Genomic DNA, 13,545 nt, shown 5'->3' with positions numbered 1-13,545 from the left:
TAATGCAAGACCACCAACAACATGCTGCTTGAGGAGGCTTATTTTCATTGATGGAGGCAGTCAGATTTTATTATTCTAATTTTACATAAACATACTTGGAGAATAGCTCAAGACTGCAGTTCTGTGAAAAGTTTGGAGCCAAAACAACCTTGCTTCAACATAAGTACAGAACCATTACAAAAACTCCGACGGTCATATTCTTGCCAGAATCATGCTTTCTATAGACCTGTTGCCTCCCCAAAGACAGAAGATCCATAAGTCTGTGCCAAAAGAGCACCATTCTTCTGGGTCCCCTCTATATTTTTTCCATGCATTCGACAACTCAGTGCTGCTGTAAGTTCTGTTGGAGATATCTTCCACAAAAAGTTACTGATGGGATCATCGATGAGTCTGCAAGTAATACAACGGGCTCAGCTGACCTGCTGTAGGTGACTGATACACAAATGGGCAAGGTAGAAGAGGACTCAAACCTTGTGAGAAGTATTCTCCCACCCTCGGGTACGAATTGGCAAAAGAGGGCCTTGGACCACCTGAGACATCCCTCGAGATAAATTGGCCCTGTGATGGAAAATAAGAGAATTGTCTTCGTACCATAGGATCTGGACCCAAACTTGCCGGAGGCAATGCACCTGCTGGGCTCGCTAGGTTGCCTCTCTGTATGGCCTCCGGCTCGGGACCGTCGCCAATTACAATGACTTCTTGCATGATGTAGGGAGCTCGCGCAGAAGGAGGTAGCTTTTCGCGCTGCTGGCGAGGTGAATCTGTTCTTCCAAGGCTGCACCTGGCTGGGGAAATGAGATTTTTGCATGAATTTTTCTGCTGACTCTGACCGTCCCTCAAACCATTTGGCGTTGGAGTTCCTCCAGAGCCGCCAACTTGCAAGCCAGGTGAATAGTGGAGCATTTGGTGATTGCCCATTGATGGAAGCTGGCGATGGCACTGAAAGTTCTCATGACTCGCCACAAAGTTGGTTGAAGCAAATCCAAGAGGCGGGAGACATCTGGCATTTGTTGGGTAGTCTGAAGCAACGGTTGGAAGCTGCACAGGCTCTTCTTTCTTCACCACCATCAAATCCTTACCCATCAATCTCAGTCTGGGATTGGCACTGGACTCGGTTTTACTCTGAGACGATGGGCCCGCGGAAACCAAATTGCTGCAACCTTGGATATTTATAGCAGAATCCAAGGAGACCTTAGTTGCATTGGACTGAGTAGGTGATCCCAAGCAGGAGGCGGCCGCCGCATTTGCTCTCGGGCTCTGATACGGATGGAAAGGAGAAAACGTTCTAGGCCCAATGTAGAGGCTGGAAATTGGCTTCCCCTTCGAAGGTAAAGTTGTCCCAGCCGTGACAGCTTTTTTCACCAGCTGCGTCTCTTTGGAAAGGCTCTCCCTACATGAGCAGCAGAAAGGCTGATCCTTTGGAAATTGTTCCACTTTGCTTGGCAGATTCACCTTAGATTCCCTATTAATTCTCTCTGCAATTCTTCCTTCAGTTCCTCCACTGTTTTCTGTAGATGGCACTGCAGAGAGTAACTTATCTTGAGCAGGAGTATCTCTCGACAACAACTCTGACTCAGTATCTTTGGACCTGGAATCTTTTGGAGATGGGAGAGAAACGGTTGAGGCAGTTGAATCAGGAGATTCAGCTGGTTCCCCATCATTAGCCAAATGATTGGATGTTACTCTAATAGAAGTTGCTGATGAGTTCTCTTGATGGACTTCAGGCCCCAGATCCCCATAACTAGTTAAGCAGGCACTAGACTCCTGGATGGAAACTGTATCTGCCTGACATTCTCCATACTGAGATGAACAGGAGTCTTTCAGCACCCCAAGTCCCGCACCATCAGCTATTTGATTGTCTTGGCTGACATTCTCATCACGCAGAACATCGCCACAATCAATTTCTTGCTTACCGAGCGATCTTTGTGCAACTTGTACATGGGCCTGCCCTGAAGAGATGGACTGCGCACGTTCTTCCACAGATAGCTGCAAGAATCTGGCATTGGAAGCTGGTGTGAGGTTTTCCAAAATAGCTTTTTCCAGGGAAGGTTTGGCCACATGATCCCCAGAGAAAGATGATGAGACCTCATCAACTTGCATGTCTCTAGTTTCATTTCCAGGGTCGTGGTATTCAGCTTCCAGAGGCAGCTCCTCTTCCATTGTGCCTGGGGCTTCTCTTTCATGTATAGAATCTGGGATAACAACGGTGCTTGGAGACATAATTTCTCCTATTTCAGACCTTGAAACACGCTCCGAGGAACCAAATTGATGACTCCTGGGTGCTTCATTGGCTCTGGTACCATCAGGGCCGAAATCCTTGATAGAGTCATGCATCCCTTCAACAAGAGAGCAAGCTCGTCTTCCAGTCCTCAACATAGATCTGTTTTTGCGGAACCTTTTAGAGGTGGCGGGTTTCTCATTGAAGTCACCCTTGCTTGCTTCGAAAGAGAAGGATGGTCTTCCAACTAAGACATTCTTCTCCAATGCTGAACAGGCCTGATCCTTCACCAAGGTCTGACAATTCTCAGAGACTTTAGTTGTCATGTCAGAAGGGTTATCAGACTTCTGCATGCTGCCAATGCGAACCTCCTCTCTTTTGCTTCTTGGTGAAGAGGTGAAAGTCCCTGATGATCTTGATAATTTCAGCAGAAGACCACTGGCCAAAGAAGCATTTTCTGACGACAACTTCAAGACAGGTGGTTTGGGAGACTTTTTCTTCCCACATTCCATGGTATGGACCAATTTTGACTGGGAATTTACTTTTTTGGTTCTTGGAGCAGCAGCCAAGTCTTTGGATGGCCTTGAGACCTTCAAGATGTGGCTTCTCATAGCAGTAGAGTTATCTGAGTCTGGTTGGCCATTCTCAGCCAATGTGTCCCTGGTGACAGCTACTGGGTTCTCCAAGGTTTTACAGTTGTCTTTGTTGTTGAGTTTTTTCGGGAGGTCCGAGCGTTTGGAGCACACCCACGGTCTCAAAGTCGCAGAACTGCTGCTGTTGGCTTGGTCACAAGCATTTGATATATTCGACTCTCCCTTTGCCTGATAAGTATCGGCATGACAATCTCCTCCAGATGCTGGTTTAATCTGGTTACCAAATCATGGAACTCATCATATCAAACATCACAAGCAGAAGAAATAGAAACAAGTATGCAATTAATTTGGTCATGCAGGATGCAGACATATATGAGAATTAGAAACTGAGTATTCACAGCAATAAAACTTCTGAGTAAACTAATATAAACCGTTTGTAGATTATGCCTAGTATCAGGGATCAGGAAGCATGCTCAAATAACAGCAAAAATCCCAAGAAATTGGGTGGCAGATGCTACAAAGCTGGAAGGCTGCAATCAATATCCAGGGAGAATTTGAGGAGAGGGGGAAACAGCTAACAAAAATGGGATCCAGAAAGCTTCATAAATTATATTGATGCTGCCTGTAACAAAACATCAATTGCAAATCCAAAACTCCAATTAAACCCATAGACAATACACAGCTTAATCTTTTCTTTAGAAAAAAAAGAAACACAAAAAAAACTTTTGGTTAGTTTTTTTTAATAAGAGAAAAACTCAGGAATATGGAGCTTGATTCAGTCTTTCAGTAAATCTAGAATTTAAACAAGTTTGATACAGCTATTTAACTCTCTAAAGAGATGGAGAAGACGAAAATTTACTTAAGTTTGCCATACAATTAGGCTGAATAGATCCAACTCCAACTTCCAAAAATTTTGAAACTCATTGGGCTTTGCATATCAAAATTCTTACTTTACTAGATTATGAAGAATTTTCACATCATCTAGGTTTACTCAAATCTAACCATAGCACTTGGCAGGTGTGAAAAACATAAAGCAACACATACCCGCATTTTCAAAAGCTTGAATGAGCTTAACTTCTTTTTGTGTGCCTTCACTTTCATATTCTTTGAACCTTTTGATGCGAAACGCTTTTTTTGGCTGATCAACATACGCTTGCTTGGCTTGATGTCTTTTGCATGCTTCATCAGCTTGGAGTCCTCTCTTGACATCCTATCATTGAACTTGGACAAAATTCGAAGTTTTATGCCATTCGAATCAACATAGACTGCTCCTTCATCTCTAGCATCCATAGGCAACAACTTCAATCTTTTTGTCTCGGTCGAGTCCTCATTGGTTAATGTTACCAAAGCCAACTCCAAAGCCCAGTTTGTACCATTCCTCCTGTCAAGGTCTTCAAGAGTGCAACGGGGAGCAGTTTTGTATATGTCCACCATCAACCTCTTCTTCCTTGGTTTAACTTTGGTTGTTGAAGAGTTGGTCAGGACCTGATTAGTATTGGACTCCACTGAAAGGCATTGATCAATGTGAGCATTCAAAGTGGTGTTTGAAGTGGATGCGAACGTTTTACAAACAGGGCAAATCTTTGAGGCCATGGGATCTGAAACTGTGCTAGAGTTAGATACTATATCTTCTGCTCGGTTGGTAATGGAAATGGCACCCGATTTTACTATCAACCTGCACTTTTTTTCCGATGGTTCACCAGAGCTTTCAAGCTTCTGAGGCAGTGGAGCAGGCCCAGCAACTTCTAGTTCTGATGATGCTTCTGATAAGCTTTTATTTACAGATACTGAGCAAGGAAATTCACTGATCTGGCCAGAAAATCTTTCAGTTTGATCATGACTTCTCACTGCCAAGGAGATTTCAGCATCTCTATGGACATGTTCATCCACAGCAACTACTTGATCAACGGTATGTTTTCCTTCGTCCGGTGGTGTGTATTGAGCTTGATCTGAAGACTCTACAACCAAGTCGTGTAACAGAGAAGGCAATTCGGCTTCGAAGCAAGCAACTGGTTGCTCGGGTTCTACTTTCTTTCTTACACACTGAGCTCTCACCAAATCAGGCTGCTCGAAAGGCGGCAATAAATCGCGAACGCCATGCTTCAAGAAAAGTTGCAAAAGCTGCTGAGGAAACGGCCAATTCGTTCCAATGCCTTTGCTCCGGGATGTGAAAACATAATCTCTGGACCCAAAGCAACAGATCTATTAGATCAATATTGCAAAATACCATCCACTGGTTTGAAAATTTCCAAGCCATAAAAAAAAAAAAAAAAAAAAACCCGCCTCCTATAACCAAGCCAAGCAAAGAGATCCATCTTTTGCAACAGACTGAGCAGTCAGCACTAAGCAACTCGGATTATATCATATGTTATTTCCCAAAATTAGATACTTATTACACCAAGGAACTAAGCATACATGCTACAAACAGTAGACCCTCTAAATCAGTCACACCATTAACAAAGACACTATCCTTGATATTAGATAATAGCATTAATTAAAAACCCAAAAACATGTTATCATATGAATGAAGAACTAAAACCGCAAAGAAACCCACAGAAGTATTTACATGATCGATTCTCCGCTGCATAAAACGGTTTCAATATCAAACTCACAAACATGAAATCACACAAGAAATCAACAATTCATTGCTGATGGTTCTACAAATCTGGTATGAGAACATAAGATAATATTAGCACAAACTACAAGATGAACCTTTACTGCTTGTGGTTGGCTACTACCACAAAACCATGAACTGCAAGGGGGGGGGGGGGGGGGGGGGGAATACCCAGATCGAGGAGGATTGAGCCCCAAATCAAAAGATTTGTAAGCGAGAGAACCAAAATGCAAAAGATTTTTAGGATGCCTAAGGTCCTCCAGAAAGTAAACCATGAATGCAATAATTTCTCCTATTGGAAGCAGTGAATTACAACATTGGGCAGTGTACAATGGAACTGTTACCTTATAGAGAAATTGGGAGTTGGTCTCTCAAAAAGGTCTACTGGATCTGCCTCTTGGAGGGCAAGCTTTTCAGAAGCCCTCTCATCAGCTCTCAGAACTGGAAGCTTGGAGGAACATGAGGGGTCTGAGGGGTTTTCAGTGGATAACATCTGAAGAAGGCCTTCTCTATTTTGCCTGGGAGGTAATCCAACAGGAGTACTAGCCCAAGAGCTTTGCTGCAACTGGGCCTTCTCTTTTGCTTGGCCTCCAGCATAACCAAGGACTTTAGGCTCTCAGACAGCACCTCAAAGGAACAGAAACCCCACACAGGAGAGCACACTTTCCTTTTCCTCCCTTCACCCGATTTGATGCCTGCAACATGCAAGGAAGGGTAACCAGGCTAAGGAAAACATGTACCAAATTAGAGAAAGCAGAAACCTATGATACAAGAGGGAGGGCTTCTAGAACATTATTTTATGTAGACTAAAGGCATGGCGGCCTTCGAAGCCCATGAAAGTTGGATCAGACTCCTTGGAGACCAAGGCATCCTTGCCTCCCATATTTACAAAGGGGAGATCACAGGTCGGGAGGGTTGGAGCTTCCAGAGTCATCATTTTATGTGGCCAGAAAGGTGAAGAAATTCTTAATGACAACCGAACCTGCGAAGGAACTCATCAGAAAACTAGTACAACTCCGTACGAAGAGAAATCTTCAGAAACAAGAGAGCGAAGGGAGAGAAGGAGAAGAGGAAGGAGAAGAACGGAGCATAAGGCCTTCTTGGCTTAAACCCGTAAACCCGCCGCACGAAACCATATTTCATGTGAGGAGGAAGAAAACTAAGAAAAGGGCCGGAAATACTCCGCGAAGCAACAAGGTGGGAGACCAGGAGGCCGCAACCCACTAAGGAGAAGCAAAAGCCAAGGCGAACAAGACCATGACCAGTTGCTTGGGAAAAACACTTGGCAAAGCCAGCGACAGGAGCTTTCGAGGAAGTTGATGGAGAAAATAGAAGGAAGGGGTGGAGAAAGAGGGCATGAAATCATGCAAGAGCTTAATCTTAGATTAATCCTCGCTTCGATGGGTTTCCAACAGGAAACAAGGGGGGAAGGAGGGGAAGATGCCATACACGGTGATAAAGCTGCTACGGCGAACCAACAGAAACGGTATGGCAAAAGATTAAGCAGATCTCAGGAGCACCCACCATAGATTTCCTGGATTGTTCCAAGAACTCCATACAAATCCATGATCCAACCAATAGATTCGAGGATACGAAAGGACAGACGGAGGACGGGGTATCGGTTCGAAGATCCAGCAAGGACAAGGCTGATACAAACCCTTGATGCAGCGATACAGAAAATCCCAAGGAAAATCCATGACATGTTACCTTCCTCCGAGACACATGCACAGAGCCAAAAAAAAACTAGATACAAGAGCTCATAAGGGAATCCATGGACAAAAATAGTAAAAAAAACCATAAAATCTTATCCAAACCTTCACTTCCAAGCATTACCCCCTCATGGATTCCCCCAGGAAGCAAATAGACCAAGCTAGCTTAGGTGGGAGGTGAGGCTTCGGAGCTCGCCCTTTTTCATTTGCTACAAGGAGTGGAAGATGGAGAAAACATATGCGTGTATGCGTGTGTGTGTGTGTGTGTGAGAGAGAGAGAGAGAGAGGTCTTTCTTCTTCACAGTAGCATATAGGAAGAAATAAAAGAGAGACACCACCCACTCACACATCAAAGGCATCAGGTTCTCCACCAAAAGCAGGCCAGTACCATTAACAGCAACCGAGAGAGAGAGAGAGAGAGAGGAAATGAAGGATTTCTCAGGGAGCTGTCCTATCCTGCACCTACTCTGTAGCTTTTCTATTTTCTCTCTCCACTTCTCTTTTCTAATATTATGAATAGATTAAAGAGAGGGATAGCTTTTTGACCCTACCTTTGGATGAAATATGGGAATGCCCTGGATGTTTCTTTTCTCTTGTCAGTTGGCCAAACTACCCCTGCTGTAACTTGGTTTCACACTCAAATTCCATACTCCCCCCTGTCGTTTCCAGTATTTCAAAATATAAAAATTAACTTTTTTATTCATTAAATATGACCTCCTGTACTTCTCACCAATTGGTTAAGATGATGCCATATTTTTCTTAAAAAAGAATCTTTTGAATGTGAGTGGGATCATTGAATTTTCCTCAAGATATGAGCCAGTGAATAGAATAGGACTCTTATTCGAGTCAAAGCATTGGTACACCCCTTTCTAAGCAAATCACACCTTAAACATTCTAAATTCCTGCTTCTCCATTCTAGTGCCTTCATTTAATCTCTGGTTATGCTCATCAAAAGCTAGAAAAGAAAGGAAGTCTATACAAGATGGGCAAAAGTAAGTGAAATTTATTTAAGGTAAATTTTAATTGATTTATTACTACTTGGTGATCTCTCCATGGCTCTTTGTGGGCCCATGTTATAGGTTCAATCCATGGGGACTAGAAGTGGGGCCTTTGTGTTCCCTCTGCGGCAGTGGCAGGAGGGCGATGGGGAATCAACTTTGCACACTATCTCAATAACATTAACCTTAACCTATGAAAATGATATTAAAATTAATAAGTGCAATCCTCCAAAGTAAAGGATGAACTTTTTTTTATGGGCACCTCTCTTCCAAAAAGTTATTGGTTCAATAAGATCTACAAACTCGGCGGTAGATCAGTCTAGTTATAGAGCAATACATGCGACATGCAAATATTGCTTAATTTTTTTTTCTCTGTATCCATATATGTTTATTTTTTGATTAGATTAGTCCACTGCTGCTAAACTAATGAATCTGATCCTACCAATAATTTTTTCTAGCTGTTACGACGAAGGCACCGATGTGCCATCATTATCACTGAAGGCTTCTACAGTAATACTAATTTACTATTTAAGAAATATAAAAACGTTGATGAGGGTATCATTGGAACTAAAGGCAATGATACTGTTTTAGGCACATGCAAAGCTACTTTGTTCTATAATATAATAACACAATGTATAATGCGAGCTTGCAGTTTTTTTAACAGATCTTGAATATTTGACAGCTTTTTATTGTCCAAAAATTATCACTTTTTTACTACAGTCCCCCTGAAGGGCAAGGTTACCTGCACCCCGTTTAATACCCCAAAGAAAGAGACCCTGTCAAATTGGCACAAGCTGGGTGCAGATGGGAGCGATGCCAATAAAAAATAATCTAAAATATATTTTAAACCTGAGTGATAAACTTAATAGATCAGATTAAATTAATTATAAATTTATTCAAAATTGATCCATAAATAGATATTGTGACTATGATTTATATTGAACTAGATGCTATATAACAATTTTTAAAGTATCAGTAGTCTTAATTTAAAGTATAATCAAGTGCATTATCATGTTGACATAGTGCGATCGGTCGAAACTTCTCATTGGCAACCATGTCCATTATATTACGCAATTCTTGCTTTGTAGTTTCAACAAAAATAAAAAATAGTGCTGGCAGCCATACATGTGTAAATATCTTTGGAATTTAATTACCATACCAGTATTAATATTTTTGTCATTATCAAGCATTGTGAATAAAGTCAAGCCAAATATGGTACACATCTCTAAATTAATACTCTACAATTGTGGTATTATATTGATCCTATACTGTGGGGTAAAAAAAAGTGGGGGTGGGTTAGGTCAATCACATAGAAGTTTCAAAGGTTAATCGGATCAAACCTGGGTGTCAGCAATGCTGAAGAGTCACAAAGGTGGGAGCCCTCTACACCCCTTGCTTGTTTGAGGGTCCAATGGGGCCATCTCTTTTACGGAATTGGATGTAGATATCCAACAACATCCAATCAAATGGGTGTGGAAGAGTGTGGGTATAAATATTTCCTTGTAGAGGACTCACATCAAGTGTCAAGTGAATGGGTTTTATAAATCTTTTCTTCTCCATCCTTCTTTGGGGCCACGTCATTTTTAGGGATTCGCATAACCTCCTTTCTATGAGATATATCCAAGGTTCCCTTCTTTTCAAAAGAGAGATAAGAAATGGACATGGATGAGGCCAATTCAGAAAAAGGACCTCCAAGTATATAAACTGACGAAAATATCCTCTGAACCTGAGATTTTTTTGGTGGAGAAGGTTTGTTCCTTAGGCAACGGCTATTTAATTTGAGACAGGCCTTAGTTTGACTGGATTGTAGGCGCGTGGGCGTGAGATGTACGCGAGGGAGAAGACAACGATTTGTGGGGGTTTATAAAGAATTGCATGGTCTTTCGTGCAGTGATTAGCATCTTGAAAGGATCTAATCTTGAGAGCTTTTAGTATGTGCCAAATAAGTACTATTTTTTTCTTGAGCAACAAGAAACAAGAATAAAGGAATAAATTTTTTGGATTTAATTAGCCTTCCATTAATTTTTTGTATTGATTTTTTTTTCTTGTTGTAGATGTATTGGATTGAATTGGGTTCAAAGATAGAATTTTTATAACAAGATAGTTCTATTAATGACCTGCTAGCTAGCTTGGCCGGAATCATAGAAATATATTTTATTGGAGTCAAAAATTTTTTTAATTGAACTTATGCAAATTGTTAAGAGAACTATGCTAGAGCCACAAAAGGAGTTTATATTCATTCTCTTTTATGTCTTTTGGCTCAATGATTTTTGTGGTAATTTTTTGGCTCAATTATTTAAAAAATTAAAGAATAGTCATGTAAGTTTTACTTTCTTATTTTGATGAGACCACAACTATAAATGAATAACTCCATAGTCATGTCTCTTCGTACTATCGTTTTCCTATTAAATCTTCTGTTTTCAATGCGATAAGACCATTCATTGATCATTTCCAATCATATTAACAGATAGAAATAAATACAAGAAATAGTTATAACATGAAGGGAAGGAAAATTTAATGTTTTGAAGGAATCTTGGTATATTCTCTCTAATTTCCTTCGTAAATTATGCATGGCAAGCAAGCTCTGCATCGCATAATTTAGAGGCACAAGAGGTGTCGCGTCAATGCCGCCGTATTGTAACTTCTAACATTGCTTAGTACTATTCCTTCTAATATTTTTCAAATGATGGAAAAATATTTAAATTATTTTTAAATTTTTTATATTGGCCTAGTGATTCTCCAAATTTTTATTCCAAATTATATAAGAATTTTTATCAACAAGTTGTGATTGCAAGTCTAGTAATCAAGCTTGTTTCAACCTAAAAAATGAAAATCAAAAGCAAAAAAAAAGGTCCAATAACCATTTTCTTGTCAATTGAAAATTTCATGCTAGCGTAGGCAATGGAGAATACCAATAGTCTGAAAAATATCAAAATAAGAAAAAAATAAAAAGGCTAAAAAAGGTTCGTATTAAAAGAAGGTAATAGAAAAATAAATAAAGAAAAATTGAAAGTACCGTAATATATCCAGGTAAAAAAAATGTAATAAAATATTTACTTTTTAACAGGATCGCACTAAACAAAATATTTCTATTGTGATCCTCTCACTATCTTTAGCAAAGATAAATAAATAAATAATAAAATGATGTTGCAAAAAAAAATAGGAATGCCATCATAAAAAAAAGGAATAGTAGCTATAGATAGTTAAGAAAACATTTAAATTATAATGTTCGTAAGAGTGTATACAATATAAAAAAATAAAAAACTTTCAAAGAAATAAAAAAAATCTTGTGATATTATTTTCATAATTTATATGTAATCTGAAATTTTATTTCATTCTTTTTCAAACATGTATTCCATACTGAGGTGACAGATGTCAGAAAAATGCCAAAACTAACTACAACCCCTTAACAAGTTTAACTCTTGCAGGATGGATGGTAGGCCTCCAATAACAGAAAATTTTGGACCCTTATATTTGATTTTTTTTTTCAGATTTGTTTGTTAGTGTGATCTTATAATTTAGCACTACTGGTCGAGTTCTCCATGCACCGACTCTTGCCGTGCATGAACACACGTACGACCTCCTCGACATCGAAGTGGCCCAAAATCTTATTTCGCGACGTCGACCGTTGGATCGCGCCCGGCACATCTCTCAAAGCATTCCGAACTCTCCATTCAGTCCGCCGAACCGATCTGGAAGCGGATATTGCGCGATCCAACGGTGGATTCGCGCGAATGATTCAACCCCCTGTCCGCTCTTGATTGTGGTGGGTGCGGATTCGGGTGCCGGGGAAGCGGTCGCCGTGAAATCGAGTGAGCCAGCGTGATCGAGGCCGTCAGACACGGCCCGTTGGGGCCCACGTGCGGCACCGTGCGTGGCAGCCGAAGCGCCCTTTGACTCCGACGACACGCGCATCGAGCACAGCTGGTTTGGCGTCCGGGGACCATCCCATGGGAGACCAGACGTGGACGCGTGTCCATGGTGATGTGCTTAGCTGGCACCCTTATTTTGTCGGCCGGCAGCCCGTTGCCTGTCCCACTCCCGGTTTTTTTTTTATTTTTTTATTTTTTCAACAGTTTCCTGCCATTTGAGCCAAAAGGATAAAATACTTCATAAAAATAGGGCATATACAAAATGGATACTGAAAATCTTTTTAGAATGATGAACAGTAAATGAAGCGACCCATTCAGCAGCTCCATTTGCCTTTCGAAACATATGTACAATCTGGTAGGTATCACACTCCCTCAGTAGCCTCTGAATGTCATCTAGAAGTGGGTGATTAGATACCTCGAGCCTCTCCTGTTTTGTACTCCAGTCCTCTTGAGTTTCTTGTGCTCTCCAGATTCAGGCTTTCAGCAAGAAATTGTGGGAATCATTCTTGTTATCTACTGCAAAACAGCTGAAAAATATCATCTATTTCATAGGACATGGAGGATGAATATGTGATGTACGAACAATGGATGATCCGCAGCTGGATGTCTCCATTCCATCCTGATGTAAAGAGAATTCAAAAGGAAATGGCTGGGATTTTTGAGAAAGAAAAGGGAAATGCCAAGATTCTGACAACGCCGGCACATTATTCTCGATCAAAATTATTATTGATCATTATAATTAGAATTTTTATGGTGCTCTTGCTTTTGTTACATATACCTGGATTCAAATTTTCTAGAATTTAAAATGTAATAGTTATAATGGTTGTTATTTATGATTATAAGAGAAACTTATGGTCAGTAATCTAGGAGGAGCTGCAATATTGATTGGCCAAAAAAAAAAACCCTTTTTAGATAGCATGGTGAATTAGATTTTAGAAACATTATTCCATTTAGATGAACGGTAAGAACTTTAATCAATTCATGCTATTTCTCTTATAAAATACTTTAATTCGAATTATCTAGGTGAGAAGGGATGGGTACGGATATAGAGATTCTGGAAAGGGCCTCTCTAGCTTTCATTTTGGACCTAAAGCTTCAATTTTTCTGTCAATACCTGCATGTTCCTTGCGAATTCAGGTGTATCTTTCCGCATAAATACGTGACAGTGATGCCTGATTAGTAGCACCTAACTATTGATTAGCATGATCAAATCCTAGTCGTTGCATTTCCGTAGTTGAAACATTCCCCCTCATGAGTTTCTTGCTATTTTTCTGATGAAAAATGCCTTAGTAACTCAATGTCACTCAAAAAGTCTCTTAGCTGTTGTTGCATGTACTCATCTTTGCTCCTTTTTGAATTGGTATCATAAAATATACCCTCTCATCGGACTATTTTCGTCTATAAAGAGACCAACAGTGCAACGGATTGGGTGGCCTTCTTATGTGGCTCATTATTCAGACCATTTTATCTAGATTAATCAGGCTTTTGTCCCGTCTCTCCTGCAGTCTTTTTTATTTTCTGACTCTTTGGATAACACCCAC

General features: G+C 40.5%; 1 protein-coding gene across 5 annotated transcripts; it reads right to left on the bottom strand.

Annotated features, from left to right (window-relative positions):
* On the bottom strand, window positions 1–7,632 carry LOC103711980. Of its 5 annotated transcripts, XM_026806549.2 has the most exons (5): window positions 7,481–7,632; window positions 5,770–6,120; window positions 3,856–4,993; window positions 471–3,084; window positions 1–390 (listed from the first exon to the last, which is right to left on the bottom strand). In XM_026806549.2, the coding sequence occupies exons 2-5, from the start codon at window positions 5,916–5,918 to the stop codon at window positions 323–325; spliced, it is 3,969 nt and encodes a 1,322-aa protein (XP_026662350.2). In that variant the 5' UTR covers window positions 5,919–6,120; window positions 7,481–7,632; the 3' UTR covers window positions 1–322. The 5 variants fall into 5 exon arrangements, with proteins under 5 accessions (XP_026662350.2, XP_008796552.2, XP_008796551.2 ...); XM_008798330.4 differs by having other exon boundaries at window positions 1–3,084; XM_008798329.4 differs by lacking the exon at window positions 7,481–7,632 and adding an exon at window positions 7,240–7,460 and having other exon boundaries at window positions 1–3,084.
* Between the last annotated feature and the right edge of the window lie 5,913 nt (window positions 7,633–13,545).

Source organism: Phoenix dactylifera, unplaced genomic scaffold (assembly GCF_009389715.1).
Source record: "Phoenix dactylifera cultivar Barhee BC4 unplaced genomic scaffold, palm_55x_up_171113_PBpolish2nd_filt_p 000143F, whole genome shotgun sequence".
NCBI lineage: Eukaryota > Viridiplantae > Streptophyta > Magnoliopsida > Arecales > Arecaceae > Phoenix > Phoenix dactylifera.
Note: the sequence above shows the minus strand (reverse complement) of the source record. Positions and strands in the feature narration are given on the sequence as shown.